The sequence below is a fragment of the Carcharodon carcharias genome, chromosome X, assembly GCF_017639515.1.
Source record: "Carcharodon carcharias isolate sCarCar2 chromosome X, sCarCar2.pri, whole genome shotgun sequence".
In the NCBI taxonomy this organism is placed as follows: Eukaryota; Metazoa; Chordata; class Chondrichthyes; order Lamniformes; family Lamnidae; genus Carcharodon; species Carcharodon carcharias.
In genome coordinates this window covers 25,648,017-25,666,428 of record NC_054507.1, presented here as the reverse complement: position 1 = coordinate 25,666,428, position 18,412 = coordinate 25,648,017, and the positions used below count along the sequence as shown (strand labels likewise).

General features: G+C 42.0%; 1 protein-coding gene across 2 annotated transcripts in view; it reads right to left on the bottom strand.

The window, feature by feature from the left end:
- LOC121273190 (SAP domain containing ribonucleoprotein) overlaps positions 1-8,459 on the bottom strand; it is a 32,228-nt gene extending 23,769 nt beyond the window's left edge. For both annotated transcript variants that reach the window (XM_041180182.1, XM_041180183.1), the window contains exons 1-5: positions 8,322-8,459; positions 7,121-7,220; positions 4,389-4,435; positions 2,362-2,441; positions 1,413-1,464 (exon numbers count right to left, since the gene is read on the bottom strand). In XM_041180182.1, the coding sequence (XP_041036116.1) occupies positions 1,413-1,464; positions 2,362-2,441; positions 4,389-4,435; positions 7,121-7,220; positions 8,322-8,360 (318 nt within the window). In that variant the 5' untranslated portion in view covers positions 8,361-8,459. The remainder of the gene's footprint in view (positions 1-1,412; positions 1,465-2,361; positions 2,442-4,388; positions 4,436-7,120; positions 7,221-8,321) is intronic.
- Positions 8,460-18,412: the final 9,953 nt, after the last annotated feature.

Below are 18,412 nucleotides of genomic sequence, written 5' to 3'. Positions count from 1 at the left end.
CTTTTGGCGCTCCGACAATCCGCCGCCGCTGCCGGCCCAGCTTTTGGCGCTCCGACAATCCGCCGCCGCTGCCGGCCCAGCTTTTGGCGCTCCGACAATCCGCCGCCGCTGCCGGCCCAGCTTTTGGCGCTCCGACAATCCGCCGCCGCTGCCGGCCCAGCTTTTGGCGCTCCGACAATCCGCCGCCGCTGCCGGCCCAGCTTTTGGCGCTCCGACAATCCGCCGCCGCTGCCGGCCCAGCTTTTGGCGCTCCGACAATCCGCCGCCGCTGCCGGCCCAGCTTTTGGCGCTCCGACAATCCGCCGCCGCTGCCGGCCCAGCTTTTGGCGCTCCGACAATCCGCCGCCGCTGCCGGCCCAGCTTTTGGCGCTCCGACAATCCGCCGCCGCTGCCGGCCCAGCTTTTGGCGCTCCGACAATCCGCCGCCGCTGCCGGCCCAGCTTTTGGCGCTCCGACAATCCGCCGCCGCTGCCGGCCCAGCTTTTGGCGCTCCGACAATCCGCCGCCGCTGCCGGCCCAGCTTTTGGCGCTCCGACAATCCGCCGCCGCTGCCGGCCCAGCTTTTGGCGCTCCGACAATCCGCCGCCGCTGCAGGCCCAGCTTTTGGCGCTCCGACAATCCGCCGCCGCTGCAGGCCCAGCTTTTGGTGCTCCGACAATCCGCCGCCGCTGGCAGCCAGCTTTTGGCACTCTGACAACCTGTCGGCGGTGGCCAGCTTTTGGCGCTTTTAACATCTGCAGCCAGCGTCAATATCTTATAATCAGCTTTAATGATGAACAAAGTAAACAATTAAAGAATTCAATAAGATGAATTCTACATACACTGCATAATTGAATTGTGCTGGCAGGACACTGGGTACACTACAGGTGAATGAAGGAGAGAACCGGGGTCATGCTGACTGGTTGTCACATATGAGCAGTAAGCCCGGAGGTACTGGGCCACTAAGACGGCCCACACTGCGCGCATTATATCAGCCATTACGTATAATGGGCAAATCACATTCATTCAAACATGCCTGCTATTAGCTGCAGAGACTTTAAGCATCAACCACCTTCAGCTATCAGAGGTGCACATCCTATTGAACAGAAAAGGGAGAAGACCAAGAAAATGTACATTATTGTGCAAGAGAGATACTAGGATTAGTTTGATCATACATTTAATATAATTTGCTGAATGTAGAATACAAAACTCGTGGGAAATCCTGTACATCAAGCAAGTGAACATCTAAAAGATCAAACCATTTAACAGTTAATGTTGAATGGTTTATCAGTTAAGATTCTATCAGTTGCAGTCAGGTGTCTACAGAACACTAACAATCTGCTTACAAGTAGTTAAGTTTGTTTATAAAGATGACTATTGGTACAGTAAAATGCTGGATCAGGGTTATTTTGCAGAAGTCCGCCAATACCTACCTCACTCTCTGTCATTGGTGCCATTATTTTAACCAGCTTCTTTGCTGCAGTTCTGAAAAAGAAATACTTTTAGAATTTATGATGGAAGGAGCTGATCATCTTAAGCTCAGTTTAAATAGTTAACGAGTGCCAAAAACTGTTTCATAATTGAGTTAGGAAATGCAAAACAGACTTGCATCATGTCCAGAAATGTTATTCATCAAGCCAAGACAGTAAGGGTCTAGGAATAGAACACTGCCTCTCATTCAGAAGATGCAGTTTTGAGATCCACACTGGATAATCATTTGATCACAACAAAGCTTCAACAGGCTTTGCTTGTTATAGAGGAGCAGCAGATCACAAAATAAGGGACTGTTTTTGTTTGAAAGCAAGAGAATGAGCAATTACACTAGCTGCTTTTAATCAACCAATAGAGACCAACGTTGAGGGCAATGTGCACAGCTCAGTTTATCTCCTCATCCTCACTAGGAAGGCAGCATTTCAGATCAAAATTAAGATTGGTTGGAGGGTGGTGGGGCAGTTGAAGGGAAAATAATTCTATAAACTCTGATATACTAAGCTCATCATTACAGCCTTAAACATTAAATACTCAATGATTAACCCATGTCCACAACATCATTCCTGACTTGGATTGGCAGCTCGAGTCATCCATGACACCACAGACCTTCCCATCACTTTGGCGCACCATGAGTGCAGACACTTAACTTTTAACATGCCAAAAATGCATCGCTACCCAGGTTCTTGCACAAAGCTACGTTCAATGACGATATATGGCGCAGAGTCAAAGTTAAGTAGCCCTGGTTAAAGTACAATTTCCCCAGCATGTGGCTGAAAAATCAAAGTCTACACTTCCAAGTACTGATTATGAACCAGTACTGTAGCAGTTCTCTGGAAACAGATAGCAAGATACAGTGCAAAATCATATAAACTGGAATTGGTTAATATTTACTCTTCTGGTTCTTTGACAGCAATAGTTTGACTTTGAACTTCTGGCTCAACCTTCTGCTGTTGCTGCTGCTGCTCCTCCTCCTGTGTATAAAATGAAAAATACGAATGCTTTCAAAAATGCAGTGTCTATACTTTTGACAGAATCTATTATTAAAATACCTTCCCCTCAGGTACTTGTTGAAATACACAGGTTTGTAGTCATTTGTTGTAATTTCATTGCAGCATAAGGAATCTGGTTTCCATAGAATCATAAAATAGTACAGCACAGAAGGAAGCTATCTTTTTATCCAGCCCAGAGTCTGCGCTGACTCTTTCGAAGAGCAATGCAGTTAGCCCCACAACGCCTGACTCTTTCCCCAAATCTCTGTATTCCCCTCCCATCCTCAAGTATTTATTCAATTCCTCTTTGAAGGGTACTATTGAATTTGTATCTGGTATCCTATCAGGTGAAAAGAGTGGATTTGGAATGCACTGCCTAACTGTTGGCTCTTCGAAAGAGCCAACACAGACTCGATGGGCTGAATAGCTTCCTACTGTGCTGTACTATTCTATGATTTCCAATGCCTAGTCTGAGGTACAGAGTCATGATGTTCTATCATTGAACTGGAGTTCCGAGTACTTCGATTTCTTTCAATGAGCAATGCCAGCATTGGGGTCAACACTTAGCAACACTCTTTCCACATCCCCATCTTTGACATGGGTAAACATCGCTATCAAATAACCATGTGATCTCCTTTGCTCCAAGGAAACCTGACAGCATCTGCATGAATCAGCGCTGTACCCATCCATCCCCGATTGGATGTGATAGCTATGGCACTGAAGCCCAAAACTGCACAGTACTTCAAACTACATTCTTACAATGGTTTTATATCAGTATACTGACTTTTATATTCTATAAGCTCTGGCCCAGTACTACTGGAGTTCTTCTATGGCCTTATCTAGTTGTTGAAGTGCTGCAATTTACTTTCTCACCTAAATAAATTCTACAATCCACAACTTCTGAAACATTAATTGAGCATATAAGCGTTTAAAACACCAAATTATCCTGAGCGGATAGCTTGTTATCTCCAAGCTTTGGGACACTTGTGTGTGGCATAACTGACTCATAACTAAAGCAGGCAACTCTACCCAATGGGCAGAGCCTAGATAAATCTGAGATATTCTCAAAAAGGAATGCTTTCTCATAACAAAAGAGAAACTCTTTTGGCCATAAGTGTCCATATTCAAGTAAACTTTATAAACTTCAGTGAATCATTGTGCAATGACCACAGCACACTAATGGTCTGCACAAATGGGAAAACAAACAATTGAACACTAAAACTGTATTCAGACAGGTAATTTCAAGTGAGCAATGTAACCTCAGGGTTCAAGCGAGGGTTTGGATACTGCCATGCAATTTTTCCCAGGAACCCATTATTCCCTGGTACTGACCCAGATGTTACACAAAAACATAAATAGGAGCACGACTAGGCCATATGGTCCCTCGAGCCTGCTCCACCATGCAATGAGATCATGGCTGATCTACTTCAACTATACTTATCCCCAAAAATCTATTGATTGTAGTCTTGAATATACTCCACGGCGGAGCATCCACAGCCCTCTTGGGATCAAGAATTCCAAAGATTCACAACCTTTAGTGCAAAGAAATTTTTCCTCATCTCAGTCCTAAATGACTAACCCCTTATCCTGACACTGTGGCCCCTAGTTCTGGACTCTCCAGTCAGAAGGAAATAGTCTCGCAACATCTACCCTGTTAAGGCCTCTCTGAATTTCACACATTGAAATAATAAACTAAGAAAATCATAAGTTTTGTATAGAAGAAAATGAAACAGACTGCACAGCACGGGAAATTCCAACGTGCACAAGTGCAGAAATATCAAGTCACCCATCTTCACTGCGAGTGCGGCCAGTGAAATGCGTGACTTTGGCAGAACCTCAGAAGCAAGCATGTTAACCCAGCTAAGGATGACAAACGCATTTCTGATGGCAATGTCAGAAAATTCTAGAAAGTAATGTGAAGAAATCTACCTCTGTATCTTCAGCTAGAACATCCTCTTCATTCACTTCTTCCTCAGCTGCAAGAGAAATAAGAGTGGATTGATGCTGGACCTCAACTAGTTTGGAACTGCAAACAAAGGAGCAAAGACTTGGGATTTAACAATGAAGGTGCTAAAGACGATTGCCCTCAAAATGCTAACTTTTCTCTTCTTTCCAAAGATGCTATCTGACCTGAGAGCTTCCAATACTTTCAGCTCCTGTTGCAATACCCAACTTTATCTAGCTGAGATCACCTAACTCAGTAGATTGAAGATGAAACCTGGGTTCCTCCTGATATGCAGGGTTCAACTGGGTAAACATGAATCACTGGGATACCCAAATTTATTTATTTTTTTGGCATGAAGTACCACATTGTAAATGAATGCATTTCAAAGCAAGCCCACTGAAGTGTTACTGAGCACAAAACATCTTGTGCAGTTACAGAACAGCCTTAAATGCAAGTGTATATTAAAATGCACTTGCTATATAGTTCAGCATCAGGACCCCAGTCCATAAGAATTAATTTTAACATCCCTTCGATTTACTCCCATCCCCCACCAACTTAGATAAAATAAAAGTCAACTGAAAAGAGGCCTGTTGACAGCATGAGCAAATGGCCTGGAAAAAGTTAGTGCCCAAACAGTCTGGGAAGAAAAAACAAAAAGCTGAAGCACCCCAAATTAATATTATGAAGCAATGTTAATTTTTTTTTTATACACTGATCGAATGAGTAAATCCTAAACACTGGCACCCTAATATCAAGACTCAATTTAAACAGTAACATTCAAAGAGAATGGAGCTAATTCTAATCTTTTCTGGCTTGTTGCTTTTTTAACAAAAAGAATCTGCTGATTAGGATTAAGTTTAAGAAGATTAGCAAAAAGGGACAGCAATTCGATCAGATGTCTCTATTAAATTAACAGACTAGTTGTTTCCTTTTAAAGATCAACATGGATTTATAATTCAAGATAACAATGTCACTGAATTTGAACTTCTATACAAACATTTATTCCATAGTTGCTTTTAAAAGCAAAACACACAAATGAGGGCACAATTAGGTTTATGCATCGAACCTGCAGAATAAGGTTTCTGATTAAAGAAGAAGTTTATGCTTCAAATAAGTACTTTGAATGTTTTATGTATTCACCCCCTAGGTGTTCTATGATTGAGAGATTACTTAATGGTCAGTCAGCTTATCTGGTCAGGTTTGCCATCATCAATAAAAGAAATGCACAGGTCAGTCAAGGTCTGAAAGAAAACAATGGGTTGATGCATTTATAGCTTTTCTTTCCATTCTTTATTATAGAGCCTGTCAGCTAAACATCTAGATATCACACAGACAGTTGGCAAAATAGTCCAAATCAATGAAACACTTTTGGAATGGAGCAACGTTCAGGTTTTATGTAAAAAAAAACACATACCTGATGAGCACAGAGGGTTTAGCTAAAAGGAATAAAAACAGAAAATGCTGGAAATACTCAGGCAGCACCAGTTCTGATGAAAGATCATCAACCTGAAACGTTATCTCTGTTTCTCCCTCCACAAATGCTGCCCAAGTGTTTCCAACATTTTCTGTTTTATTTCAGATTTTCAGCATCTGCTGTATTTTGCTTTCAAATGAAGTTAAAAGGAGCATGCCTCATAGTCAGAGTTTTTAAAAGCCATGAATTAAGAATACAGTAATTCAGCTCTAGCAATAATCTGGAATGACCATTTTACATAAATGTACTGAAAAAAATACACAGTAGAAATCCACATATTGCAAACTAGAAGGTTAAACAGAAGTATTTTTCCCAACCCCAACTCTAAAGTGGTCACTTCCAACAGGGATGGGCTGCAAGAATTGCAATCTAACCCAAAATCCCTGGCAGAACACAGTACAAGGACACGTAACACGATAAACACAGTACAGGAAAGTCTTTTGGACCGCTTTAGCATTTTCATCTGAAACACTTAAAAGTCCTGGCAAAGCATCACACAAGAAATTTCAAAACGTTTGCCTTCACGATCCTAAATGAAAGCCCATTTCTAATGTTGGTCATTAGTGTGAAGTCCTAAATTTACCTTTCACTCATTTGATAGTTTACTTTGTTCTACTTCCATGGAACATCTTGAAGTAGATTTACATATTCTACACACACAATAGAATAAACACCCTTATGTTCAGCAAACCTGACCCAGAAGGGACCTATTGCATGAGGCACATTCTATTAATATCAAGGGATTTGGGGATGGTGGAGAAAAATGGCGTACAGGTAGCTAATCAGCCATGATCTGTCTAAATCGTAAAATTGGCTTGACAGGCTGAATGACCTACTCCTGCTCTTATGTTCCTTTTAAAGTTAAAGGAAAAAAGTAACCATTTAATGATAATGCTTGAAATTACACTGAGAATAGAAAACCACTGTAAATTAAGACAGAATTCCAACAAAAAATAGTCACAAGTGAAAATCAAATAACATTATAACCTAGGAGGGTGCAACTCAAGTATTTTGATCAACTGACCCCAAGATTGTTGTGACTCACAACAATCCCCCTTTATTCAGAGATAGGCCAATTTATGATTTTGAATTCAGTGTAATGTCTAACATAGGATCTCAATGATGTTTTCAAGTTCAACCTACTTTGAATAACTAAAAAAAAATCATAATTCTTCACAAACTAGATTAATTTTATTTATTTAAAAAATATCATTTGGGATTAAATAGCAGTCATGATTTTACCATGTTCTTCCAGGTAAGCCTGCAGTCTCTGGATAAGATCCTGCTTGTTTCCTTTAGTATCCAGCTCTCTCGAAGCGCATTCTTGTCTCAGTTCAGTCAACTAAAGCACAATAAGAAGAGTCAGAACCATGGGAGTTTACAGGAAGGGTAGCAAATCATTCATGTATGTGCTGGCTCTTGGCTAGGTCAATCCAAGAGCTACTCTGCTCTCTTCCCATAGCCATATATCAATCAAAAACTCATCCCAGCACCCTTCTCCCTATAGCAATCCAAAACTAATCCACTCCCTAAACCTCTCTCTCCCTGTTTAAAATATTGATCCAGCTTTCCCCTCTCAAATGGTCTCTGCCTCAACCACTCCCAAAGCTAAGCATGCCTTACTCCAACTCTAAAGAAATTTCTAACTTCTCTACTCACCCCTAAGGATTTTAAAATTGACAACCCACACCAATTCCATAACCACATGGTAACCTTTTTTCTACTTATGCTGTTGGGGGCCCTTAATTTTAAAAAAATCCTCTAAATTGTCTCAATTTCTCTGCTCCAGTCAAGATAGCCCCGTACCTCAGTTCCACTTCATAAATTTCCCATCTCCTGTATCTGATTAAATTTACATCAACTTTATAGCTTCATTTTTTTTCAAATGGGGCACCCAAAACGGCACAGTACTTTAACTACAACGGCTTACACATACTCATCTTTGCTGTTGTTCCCCTAATTACAAAATCAAAAGTGAAAACTTTTTTTATTGTTTTATCCACTTGCTCTCACACGTTCAGGGGATGACATTCCATTTTGAAATATCTGAAGTGCACCAAGCTGAAACCAAATAACATGGCACAGAGCAGAAGGCGGCTTCCTGCTCTTAAGTGGCATGTGACTTCCCTGGGTGGTGCATTCAGTCACTCGGTCATTGTGGAAGCCATGTGTTTATTCTCAATGCAGCACTCGGAACATTCCCCGTGCAGTTAAGTTGCTTAAAAGGCTCGGGGAATTTTAGATCAGCAGAAAAAAGTAACCCCACCTTCGGATCGAGAGAGAGAGAGAAAACCCAGCCCGCGGGTCACCAGAGAAGAATTCCAGGGAGGGGGGGAATCAGACCGGAGAAGCTGAAGCGTGGGATAGTTACTAAATCATAAATCCCTCACTTTGACCACAGACACAACTCACCCTGTACCAACATCCCTTCAACCTCCTTTACCTTCAATTTGCTGATATCCACCGCCGTTCTGTCCGCCATCTTGCCAGACTCTTCCCCGCTCGCCACCTGTCCAATAGGCAGCCGCCTTACTCACTGTCCAACAAGCCGCCCCGCCATTGGCTCGTAAGAGGCAGAGCGCAGCTCAATCTCTTGTTGCTACAGAGACCGGGGGAGGGGGAGGGGGAGGGGGAGGGCGGATAGATAAATAAATTGATGGGGCAAAGAAAATGGAGCAAAAATCTATAATAATCTTTCCCAACATTTAACAGCAAATAACAGCAGGATTGGAATTTTAAAATTATACATAATTTTGGTAATGTGGCAGCAGTTTGAAGCTGTTTGCTTTTAGCTGCAGAAACATTTATATAAAGATGTATTGCCCTTTCAAAATGGAATAATGCTAACCTTTGTATTTTATCATTCGCTTTGTTTATAGACATACAATGGTGATCAAATAAGTCATGTGGTAACATATATCACTTACACGTGATGCTTGCCATGACCAAGTGGCTATTCTTCATTGGGGGTGACCACCAGATAATCTGGTTTCAGGGATAGGCACCTGGTAATTTTCAAGGATGAACGTCTGACAGGATGGCTGAAATTTTCTGCTTCTTCACTTGCCAGCCCATGATTTTTTTTTTGCCCATTCATTTTAATGAGCAGAAAATGGTGGACAGGCAAACTCAGAAACAGGAAAATCTAGCTGGCCAAATAAGTTAATGCTTGTCATCTTTTTATAAAGGTTGTGTATGTCCAAACCTGTCTACACTTACAAGTGAACTGGTTTTGTGATAACACTTGCCTATGTTTTTACAGAGGCATCCACGTTTGGACTGGATAAAAGGTGGCAGCTCATTTCTTAATGCATGAGTGTCAGCAGGGAATTTGACTCTGGAAGTTACCTCGGCTAAACTAAATCCAATCCTCACCTACTGTCCAAACACATAGTCTCCATTACAGTCCGCTGGAGAGTGATCAGGAGGAGAAACTCTGGCTGATACCTCCTTCCATAGCTCAGGGCTAGTGAGGCCAATTATGTCCCCACCACCACCCTAATTGAGGTCAGCCAACTCACTACAGACTGCAGTAAACCCTGGGTCCATCTGGTCTTAATGGCTCAGTACCTCACCAGGCTATGCATTTTCTCACAAAGTCACTGGGAAACTATTGTGTGTTATGCATAAACTGTAAGACCATAAAATGTAGGAGCAGAAGGACGCCATTCAGCCCATCGAATGGCTCTGCCATTCAATGAGATCATGGCTGATCTGATAATCCTCAACTCCACTTTCCTGCCTTTTCCCCAAAACCCTTGATTCCCTTACTGATTAAAAATCTGTCTATCTCAGCCCTGAATATACTTAACAACCCAGCCCCTACAGCCCTTTGGGGTAAAGAATTCCACAGATTCACTACCCTCAGAGAAGAAATTCCTCCTCATCTCTGTTTAAAATCGGCGCCCCGTTACTCTGAGATTATGTCCTCTGATCCTAGGCTCTCCCACAAGGGGAAACAACCTCTCAGCATCCACCCTGAGAATTTTATATGTTTCAATTGGGCCACCTCTCATTCTTCTAAACTCCAATGAGTACAAGCCCAACCTACTCAACCTCTCCTCATAAGAAAATCCCCCCATACCCGGGATCAACCTAGTGGACCTTCTCTGAACTGCCTCCAATTCCAGTATATCTTTCCTTAGATAAGGGGAACAAAACTGTTCACAGTATTCTAGGTAAGGTCTAACTAGTGCTTTTATAGTTTTAGCAAGACTTCCCTATTTTTATACTCCATTCCCTTTGAAAAAAAGGCCAACGTTCCATTTGCCTTACCTATTACCTGCTGAACTTCTATGTTAGCTTTATGGGATTCATGCATGAGGACCCTCAAATCCCTCTGTGCTGCAGCTTTCTGCAGTCTTTCTCCATTTAAATAATATTCAGCTCCTCTATTCTTCCTGCCAAAATGCATAACCTCACATTTTCCCACATTATATTCCATCTGCCAAGTTTTTGCCCACTCACTTAACCTGTCTATATCCCTCTGTTGACTGTCATCCTCACCACTTGCCTTCCCACCTATTTTTGTGTCATCCACAAACTTGGCGATAGTACATTCACTTCCCTCATCCAAGTCATTAATATATATTGTAAATAATTGTGGCCCCAGCACTGATCTCTGTGGCACTCCACTAGTTACAGGTTGCCATCCTGAAAATGCCCCCTTATCCCAACTCTCTGTCTTCTATTAGTTAGTCAATCCTCTATCCATACTAATATACTACTCCCAACACCATGGGCTCTTATCTTATTAAGTAGCCTCATGTGTGGTATCTTATCAAATGCCTTTTGGAAATCCAAATATATTACATATAGTGGTTCCCCTTTTTCTATCCTGCTTGTTACCTCCTCAAAGAATTCTAATAAATTTGTCAGGCATGATTCCCCTTTCATGAAACCATGCTGACTCTGCTTGATTATATTATGCATTCCTAAATGCTCCGCTATTACATCCTTTATAATAGACTCCAACATTTTCCCAATGACAGATGTTAAGCTAACTGGCCTATAGTTTCTGTTTTTTGTCTCCCTCCTTTTTTGAATAAGGGCATTACATTGGCAGTTTTCCAATCCTCTGGGATTTTTCCAGAATCTAAGGATTCTTGGAAGATTACTACCAGTGCATCCACTATCTCTGTAGCTACTTCGTTTAATATCCTAGGATGCAACCCATCAGGTCCAGGTGACTTATCGGCCTTTAGCCCCATTAGTTTCCCTAGTACTTTTTCTCTAGTGATAGTTATTGTATTTGTTTCCTCCACCCCTTTTGCCCCTTGATTATTTAGTATTTTTGGAATGCTATTAGTGTCTTCTAAGTGTGGTGGCAGCTGTCTTAGCTGATTGTAGTAATTGTAAGTTAAACCTTTCCTACTGTTATGGGGATCATGTGACTGTACAGACGAATCAGCCCTAAACTCAGGTAATCTTAGGGGCCGAGCTTTTCTAGCGTTGGTCTTGGTACAAGCATATAGCTTCATCAGGGCTCTGTAAATAAAGTTTACTGTTTCTTACAAGAAACCTGTCCAGTACTCCAAGTTTATTACAATTGGTGATGAGGATAAATAGCTCCAACGCTGCACCTCGCCTCACGAATGTGAGTATTTCAAATTTTTAAGGGAAGAAAGAAAAGTATACTCACGAGTCATGCCACTCTTTGGCAGAATTGAGCTATATGACTCATCCATCGAGGACTGGAGTCAGTACATAGAGCGCCTGGGTTTCTACTTTGTGGCGAACGAAATAACGGCAGAGGAGAAACAGAAGGTAATTCTTCTAAGTGTCTGCGGGAGACGTATAATTTAATCCGTAGTTTGACGGCTCCAAACGCGCCAAATTCCAGATCCTTCAACAAGCTAGTCGACCTCGTGAAGGCACATTTTCAGCCTAAACCATTGGTTCTCATGCAAAGACCCAAGTTTAACTCTCGAGCAAGGGACCCTGGTATATCAATCACAACATACATCATGAAGTTAAAAAGGTTAACGGAGCACTGTGACTTTGGTGATACTCTAAACGACATGTTGTGAGATCGTGTGGTTTGCAGCGTACATGATGACGCCATTCAGCACCGTTTACTTGCGGAAGTTAATATTGATTTGAAGCACGCCATGGAAATAGCGCTAGCAATAGTGAGTGCTGAGAGAGATTCACAGGCTTTGCAGAGTGTGAAACGTGGCGCCATTCTTCAGTTAGGGCAGGAACCTACTGCCAGGCATGGCGCAAAAACCAGGGAAGCAACCGTGAAGTGGGACACAGTCCCTACCGCTTGAAAAACATTAGGAAATACTGGAAGCAGCTCACCAGTAATCCAGAGATTAAAGTGTTCCTGATGTAGGGGTAATCATGTACCGGAAACCTGCAGGTTTAAAGAGGCAGGATGCCACAAAACAGGGCATGTTTTAAAAAAAATGCAGGGCAAGATCAATACAGCCATTCAGACAGCAGGCCCAGTTGAATGAAGTGCACAATATAAATGAACCAGAAGCTGCTGATACTGACATCTATTCCCTATACAATCTTAAGGCCAGGGAAACTGAACCAATCACCGTTACCCTCCAAGTAAATGGAAAGCCTCCAGTCATGGAGGTTGACACAGGAGCATCAAACACAGTGATGGGAGAACACATCTTTAAATACCTCAGAGAAGGTACCTAGCCATTGAGCTTGGAGCAAACCACAGCTCAGCTAAAAATGTATACTGGAGAAGCAATGCAAGTGAAAGGCATTGCCTCCGTACCTGTATCCTACAGGCAACAGACAGCCCAGCTGCCAGTGATTGTTGTAACAGGCAAAGAACCTAGCCTCCTGGGCCGTGATTGGTTGAAAGAAATTATAACCTCAACTGGTCAGAACAGGAGGAATTCCTGAATTGTTAAAAATAGTATGGCAGAGTATTCCGAGATGAGCTGGGAAAAATAAAAGACCTACAAGCTAAAATATATGTGGATTCTGAAGCAACACCCCATTTCTTTAAGGCAAGACCTGTGCCTTATGCCATAAAGGAGAAAGTGGATGCGGAATTATGCTGCTTAGAGAAGCTAGGAATAATCCAGCCAGTCCAATTTTCAGAATGGACAGCACCATTTGTCCCTGTGATGAAACCTGATCAAACCATTTGCATCTGCAGAGATTACAAATTAACTGAACAAGGCTGCTAAATTAGACAAATACTCAATCCCAAGGATTGAAGACCTGTACGCTAAACTTGCAAGACGAAGATCTTGTAAACTGTACTAAAACTACTAAACTGTACATGAGCCATGCATACCAACAGCTAGAGCTGGACAACACGTCAAGAGATTATGTCACCGTAAACACACACAAGGGTCTGTTCCAATATACACACCTACCCCTTTGGTGTGTCATCTGCCCGTGTGATTTTCCAAAGAACCATGGAAAGCCTACTACAAGGACTTCCCCGAGTTATGGTGTACCTGGATGACATCCTGATCACAGGATCAACGGAAGCAGAACATTTGGTCAACCTACAAGAGGTTATGAAGAGATTTTTGGAGACTGGTGTCAGTTTGAAAAAAGAAAAGTGCACCTTCCAGCGACTGAAGTCACATATTTGGGTCATCAAATGGATGTCCAAGGGTTGCATCCATTAGAGGAGAAAGTCAGGGCAACCAAGGAAGCAGTGTCCTACCAGTGTCACTCAGCTCAAATCTTTGTTGGGCATGGTAAAATATAATGGTCAATTCTTGCCTATCTATCTACAGTGTTAGCCCTTTTCCACTTATTATTGAAGAAGAACAACAGATTGTCCTGGAAGGCACAGCAAGAGGAAGACTTCATAAAAGTCAAGAAGCCTTTACTCTCGTCATGCCTGCTGGTACACTATGACCCATCAAATGAATTAATACTAACTAGTGATGCATCTCCCTACGGAGTGGGAGCGATATTGTCACACAAGATGGAGGATGGATCTGAAAGGCCAATAGGATATGTCTCCAGAACCCTCTCTGCAGCCGAGAAGGGTTACTCGCAAATTGAAAAAGAAGGCTTATCTGTTATATTTGGAGTAAAGAAGTTTCATCAATATTTGCATGTGTGACACTTCACAATAGTGTCAGTTCACAAACCACTGTTGGGTTTATTTGGTGAAGATAAAGCAATTCCATCAATAGCCACGGCTAGAATTCAAAGATGGGCTTTAATTTTGTCAGCATATGAGTACACCATTATGCACTGTCCAGGTGTGAATATAGCCCTCAGTCCTCTCCCTTTTCCAGATAGTATTACAAATGCTCCAGTAACTCAAGAGGTTGTACTTGTGTTGAATTTCCTGGACTCCTCACCAGTTTGTGCGAAGCAGATAAAGAATTGGGCAAACCGGGATCCAATTTTATCAAGAGCCTGTGAACAGGTATTGCAAGGACGGTCAAATGCACAAGTCTCTGAAGAATTAAAACCATTCAATGCTCGTAAATCTGAACTAAGTTGTCAAGATGGTATCCTGTTGTGGGGAGCAAGATTCGTCATCCCTTTGCAAGGAAGAGAACCACTATTGACAGCTCTTCACGGTGCGCATCCAGGCATTTCGAAAATGAAGATGCTCACACAAAGTTATATCTGCTGGCCAGGTATAGACAGTGATATAGAAAAAATAGCTAAACACCCTGTCTCCAGTGTCAGCAACAACAGAAGTTGCCTGTTTCAGCTCCACTGCATCCGTGGGAGTGACCTGATTGACCCTGGGTTAGACTACATATAAATTATGTAGGATCATTTTTAGGTACATGCTTTTAGTGATCATTGCGCATTCAAAGTGGACGGATGTGTATGAAGTGAGATCACCTACATTGTGTGCAACTATTGAAAATCTGCGCCAATGTTTTAGTGTACATGGCCTACCAGAAGTCATTGTTTCAGATAATGGTACTGCTTTTACTAGTCTGGAATTCCAGAGATTCATGAATTTAAATGGGACTAAAAATGTCAAAACAGCACCAACGGGTTAGCAGAAAGAGCAGCACAAACTTTTAAAACAGGCATGAAGAAATTATACAAAGGAATGTTAGAAACACGAATTTCAAGATTTATTTTCAACTATCGCACGACTCCTCATACAACTATGTGTTCAACACCATCTGAATTGCGAATGAAACACCACCTTCATACACGATTGAGCTTAGAGTTCTCTAACTTAGAGGGGAAGATGGAGAAGAACCAGAGTAGCCAGAAAGTGAATCATGATGCTCACAATAAAGATCGGAAATTACTGTGGGGGAGACAGTTTTTGTGCGAAATTTTGCAATTGGACCAAGATCGTCTCTGAAACAGGACCTTTGTCATATCAAGTAGAAGCAGAAAACAGGATTGTTAGGAAGCAGGTGGATCACCTCAGAAGTCGAGAGACACTCCAACAACCAGTTACTCCACCTGAAATTGAAGTTGAACCTTTGATCCCTGAGGTGCCAGATCGACAAAGAATAGACATACCTGGTGTCTCTGTTGAAGTAAATAATTCTGAACTGCCATTGTCTAAGGATGTCCCCGATGCTGCAGTTCCTGGTCAAGTCGATCTAATGGAAGAATCTCAAGTTATAGAGTTGCGTCATTCTACCCGAATCAGAAAACCACCTCAAAGATTAAATATATAACTGCATGAACTGTATATATTTGTATATGATATGGGTTAGGATATTTTTGTAAATAGAGAGGTAAAACAAAATTAAAGGGGGAGGAATGTAGAATTTGTAAATTAAACCTTTCATGCTGTTATGGGGATCATGTGACTGTACAGATGAATCAGCCCTAAGTGCGGGTAATCGTAGGGGCAGAGCTTTCTGGCCTTGGTCTTGGTCCAAGCATGTAGCTTCATCAGAAGCTCTGTAAATAAAGTTTACAGCTTCTAACTAGAAACCTGTCTGGTATTCCAAGCTTATTACACTGATCTTGGCCAATATCCCTTGTCTAGGGAGGGGGGAAATCAAGCAGGATTTGGTTCCTGGTGTTTCACCGCATGACACACATCAGCAGCTATAATTTCATCAAAGGATATAAGTAGCTTCTCAACTTCTCAATGTGCTTACTATCCAGTGTCAAACTTGACTCAGTAGGTGGCACTCTCACCTCTATGTCAGAAGGTTGTGGATTCAAGCCTCACATGAATTCAGGATATCGGTTGGCACTTCTGTGCAGTATTGAGGAAGCACTGCATCATTAAGAGTGCTATCTTTCAATGCCCTCTCTGCCTTCTTAGATGAACATAAAAGATCCCATCGTACTGCATGAAGAGCAGGGGAGTACCCCTGGTGTCCTGGTCAAGTACTGATCCCCCAATCAACCCATGCTTGCTGTTTGTAGGCCTTTATGGTGTGCAATTCAGCTGCTGCGTTTACTACATTACAACTACACTTCAAATATACTCATTGGCTGTGAAGCATTTTGGAACATCCTGAATATATGAAAGGCACTTTATAAATGCAAGTCTTTTTCTTCATTTACCTGTTTATCAGGTTTATTTTAAAAATACCTGTAAGAGCACACTTGTTACTCTAACATCAATGCGCATGTGGGCTGGCAAACTGCAACAGGACCCACCATATTATGGAGATGGAAGTATTCAGAGAGAAAATCCTATTTTGCTATTTATTTCCACCAGGCAACTATTCCTCTACTTTTCTTCCCTATTCTCCTAAAGACTGGGACTCTTGCTGAGGGGCACAGTTTCATGGCTGCCAGGCACTCACAGATACCATGCACAAGTGATCATTCTTCACCTGTGAGCACAGATAGTGAGGTTCAGCGAATTACACAATAGTGACCGAACCCATCTGTCCTCACTCGATGTGCACTTTTCTATTGGGGTCATTAGATAGTGATTAAGTATAGGAACCTTTGCCTGATTCCCTTGTCCTTCTGCTCCATGAAACAGTACATGGACCTTTCAACACTGTACCACTTTATTTCAAATTTATTAACATTACTAGAAGGGCAAAAATATTATGCAACTTTACAAGAAATTATTATTGTCTTATTTAATTTCTTTGGACTAATGTGTCCCAAGAGTTTTGGGAGAGGGATTAGGGTTAATTGCGCAAGATAATAGCTAAAATGTCTGTTAACTCGTCCGAAATGTGATCTTTGTGCCATGAGCACCCAGAAAACTTATAAATGACCAATAACCTTCTCTGAAAGGTTCACTGCACAAATAATGCAGTCCCTTTAGTAGCTGATGTGCTACTGATTTTTACCAGACAGCTACAGATTGAAGATGCTGTGAGGTTTTTAAACAGTGTTCTTTTTGTAAATGTTTTTAAACGTAGACCCCCCCATACCAGGACAAACATGCCTATAAATTAGAATAAAATATCACCTGCAATGAATGATGTCTGGGATGAAACAGAAAATGCTGGAAATTCTCAGCAGGTCTGGCAGCATCTATGGAGAGAGAAACAGGAGTTAAAGTTTTGAGTCCGTATGACTTAAGGAAAAAGTCATGGGGACTCAAAACGTTAACTCTGTTTCTCCCTCCACAGATATTGCCAGACTTGCCAAGTTTTTTCAGCATTTTCTGTTTTTATTTCAGACTTCCAGCATCTGCAGTATTTTGATTTTATTTTAATGATGTCTGGGAAGTTGTTATCTGGATACTAAGAGCTAAAGGAGGTTTGGGTAACATTATATAATCTATAAGAGCAAAACCTGTGTAATTGGAACTCTCCAACAACAGCCATAATCAAGAATGCACTGCATCAGGCTCTCGGTGGCTCAGTCGGTAAAGGCACTGCGCAGTACAGTACTGAGCCAGACAGACAAGAAAAGTCCCAGGTTTAGTCTGCAGTCCATGTTGATTTAGCAAGGATTTCAGGAATGCTACAATTGGTCTCATCATTGGGCGGAAAAATCAGGCAAGTTCCCGATTGTTGCTTGGTGAATACCTGGTGGAGAGAGTGTGTGGAGAGGTCAGGAGAGGCAAGATTGGTGGTGGATGTAATATCCCCATGTTTGAATGGTCTGTCAATACTCAACGTCTAGGTTTGCACATGAGAAAGAGCCACTTGGGCAATTACCAGGAGGCGGCTGGTCTCCATGGACCAAAATCCTAGCAAGGAGTCAGTGCCTTAGGAGCAGGGGGGACAAAACTGGAGAAAATGAGTGTAACACACAGAGAATTGTAACCACTAGCCCCCAGCATTGAGTGTGTTTTCCCTTTTAGAACAATTGTTTCCATCTACCAGCCCTGAGCTAAACCTTGTAATAATTGTTGTAAATTCCTGGGGATGCATTTGTTTGCCCATTTACAAGGTTTCACATGCAGCATTTTGCAACTTACCTGTTTCAGAGTCTGAAATGGGTGTTGAGATCAGAGGTCCGAGGTTGGCTTGAAACTGGGTCTCGGACCTCAGTAATATTAATCAGATGAGCTGCCAGTGGCTGTCCTGCCTCCACAGGTAGCTCCCAATTTCAAGAAAATGAATATTGGGATGCCTACCTCACCAGCAGTTGATGGTAAGTCCTGCAGGGGCGGGGGGAGTGGGGGGTGGTCAGTTCTACACCATCTGGTACGAAAACAATTTTTCT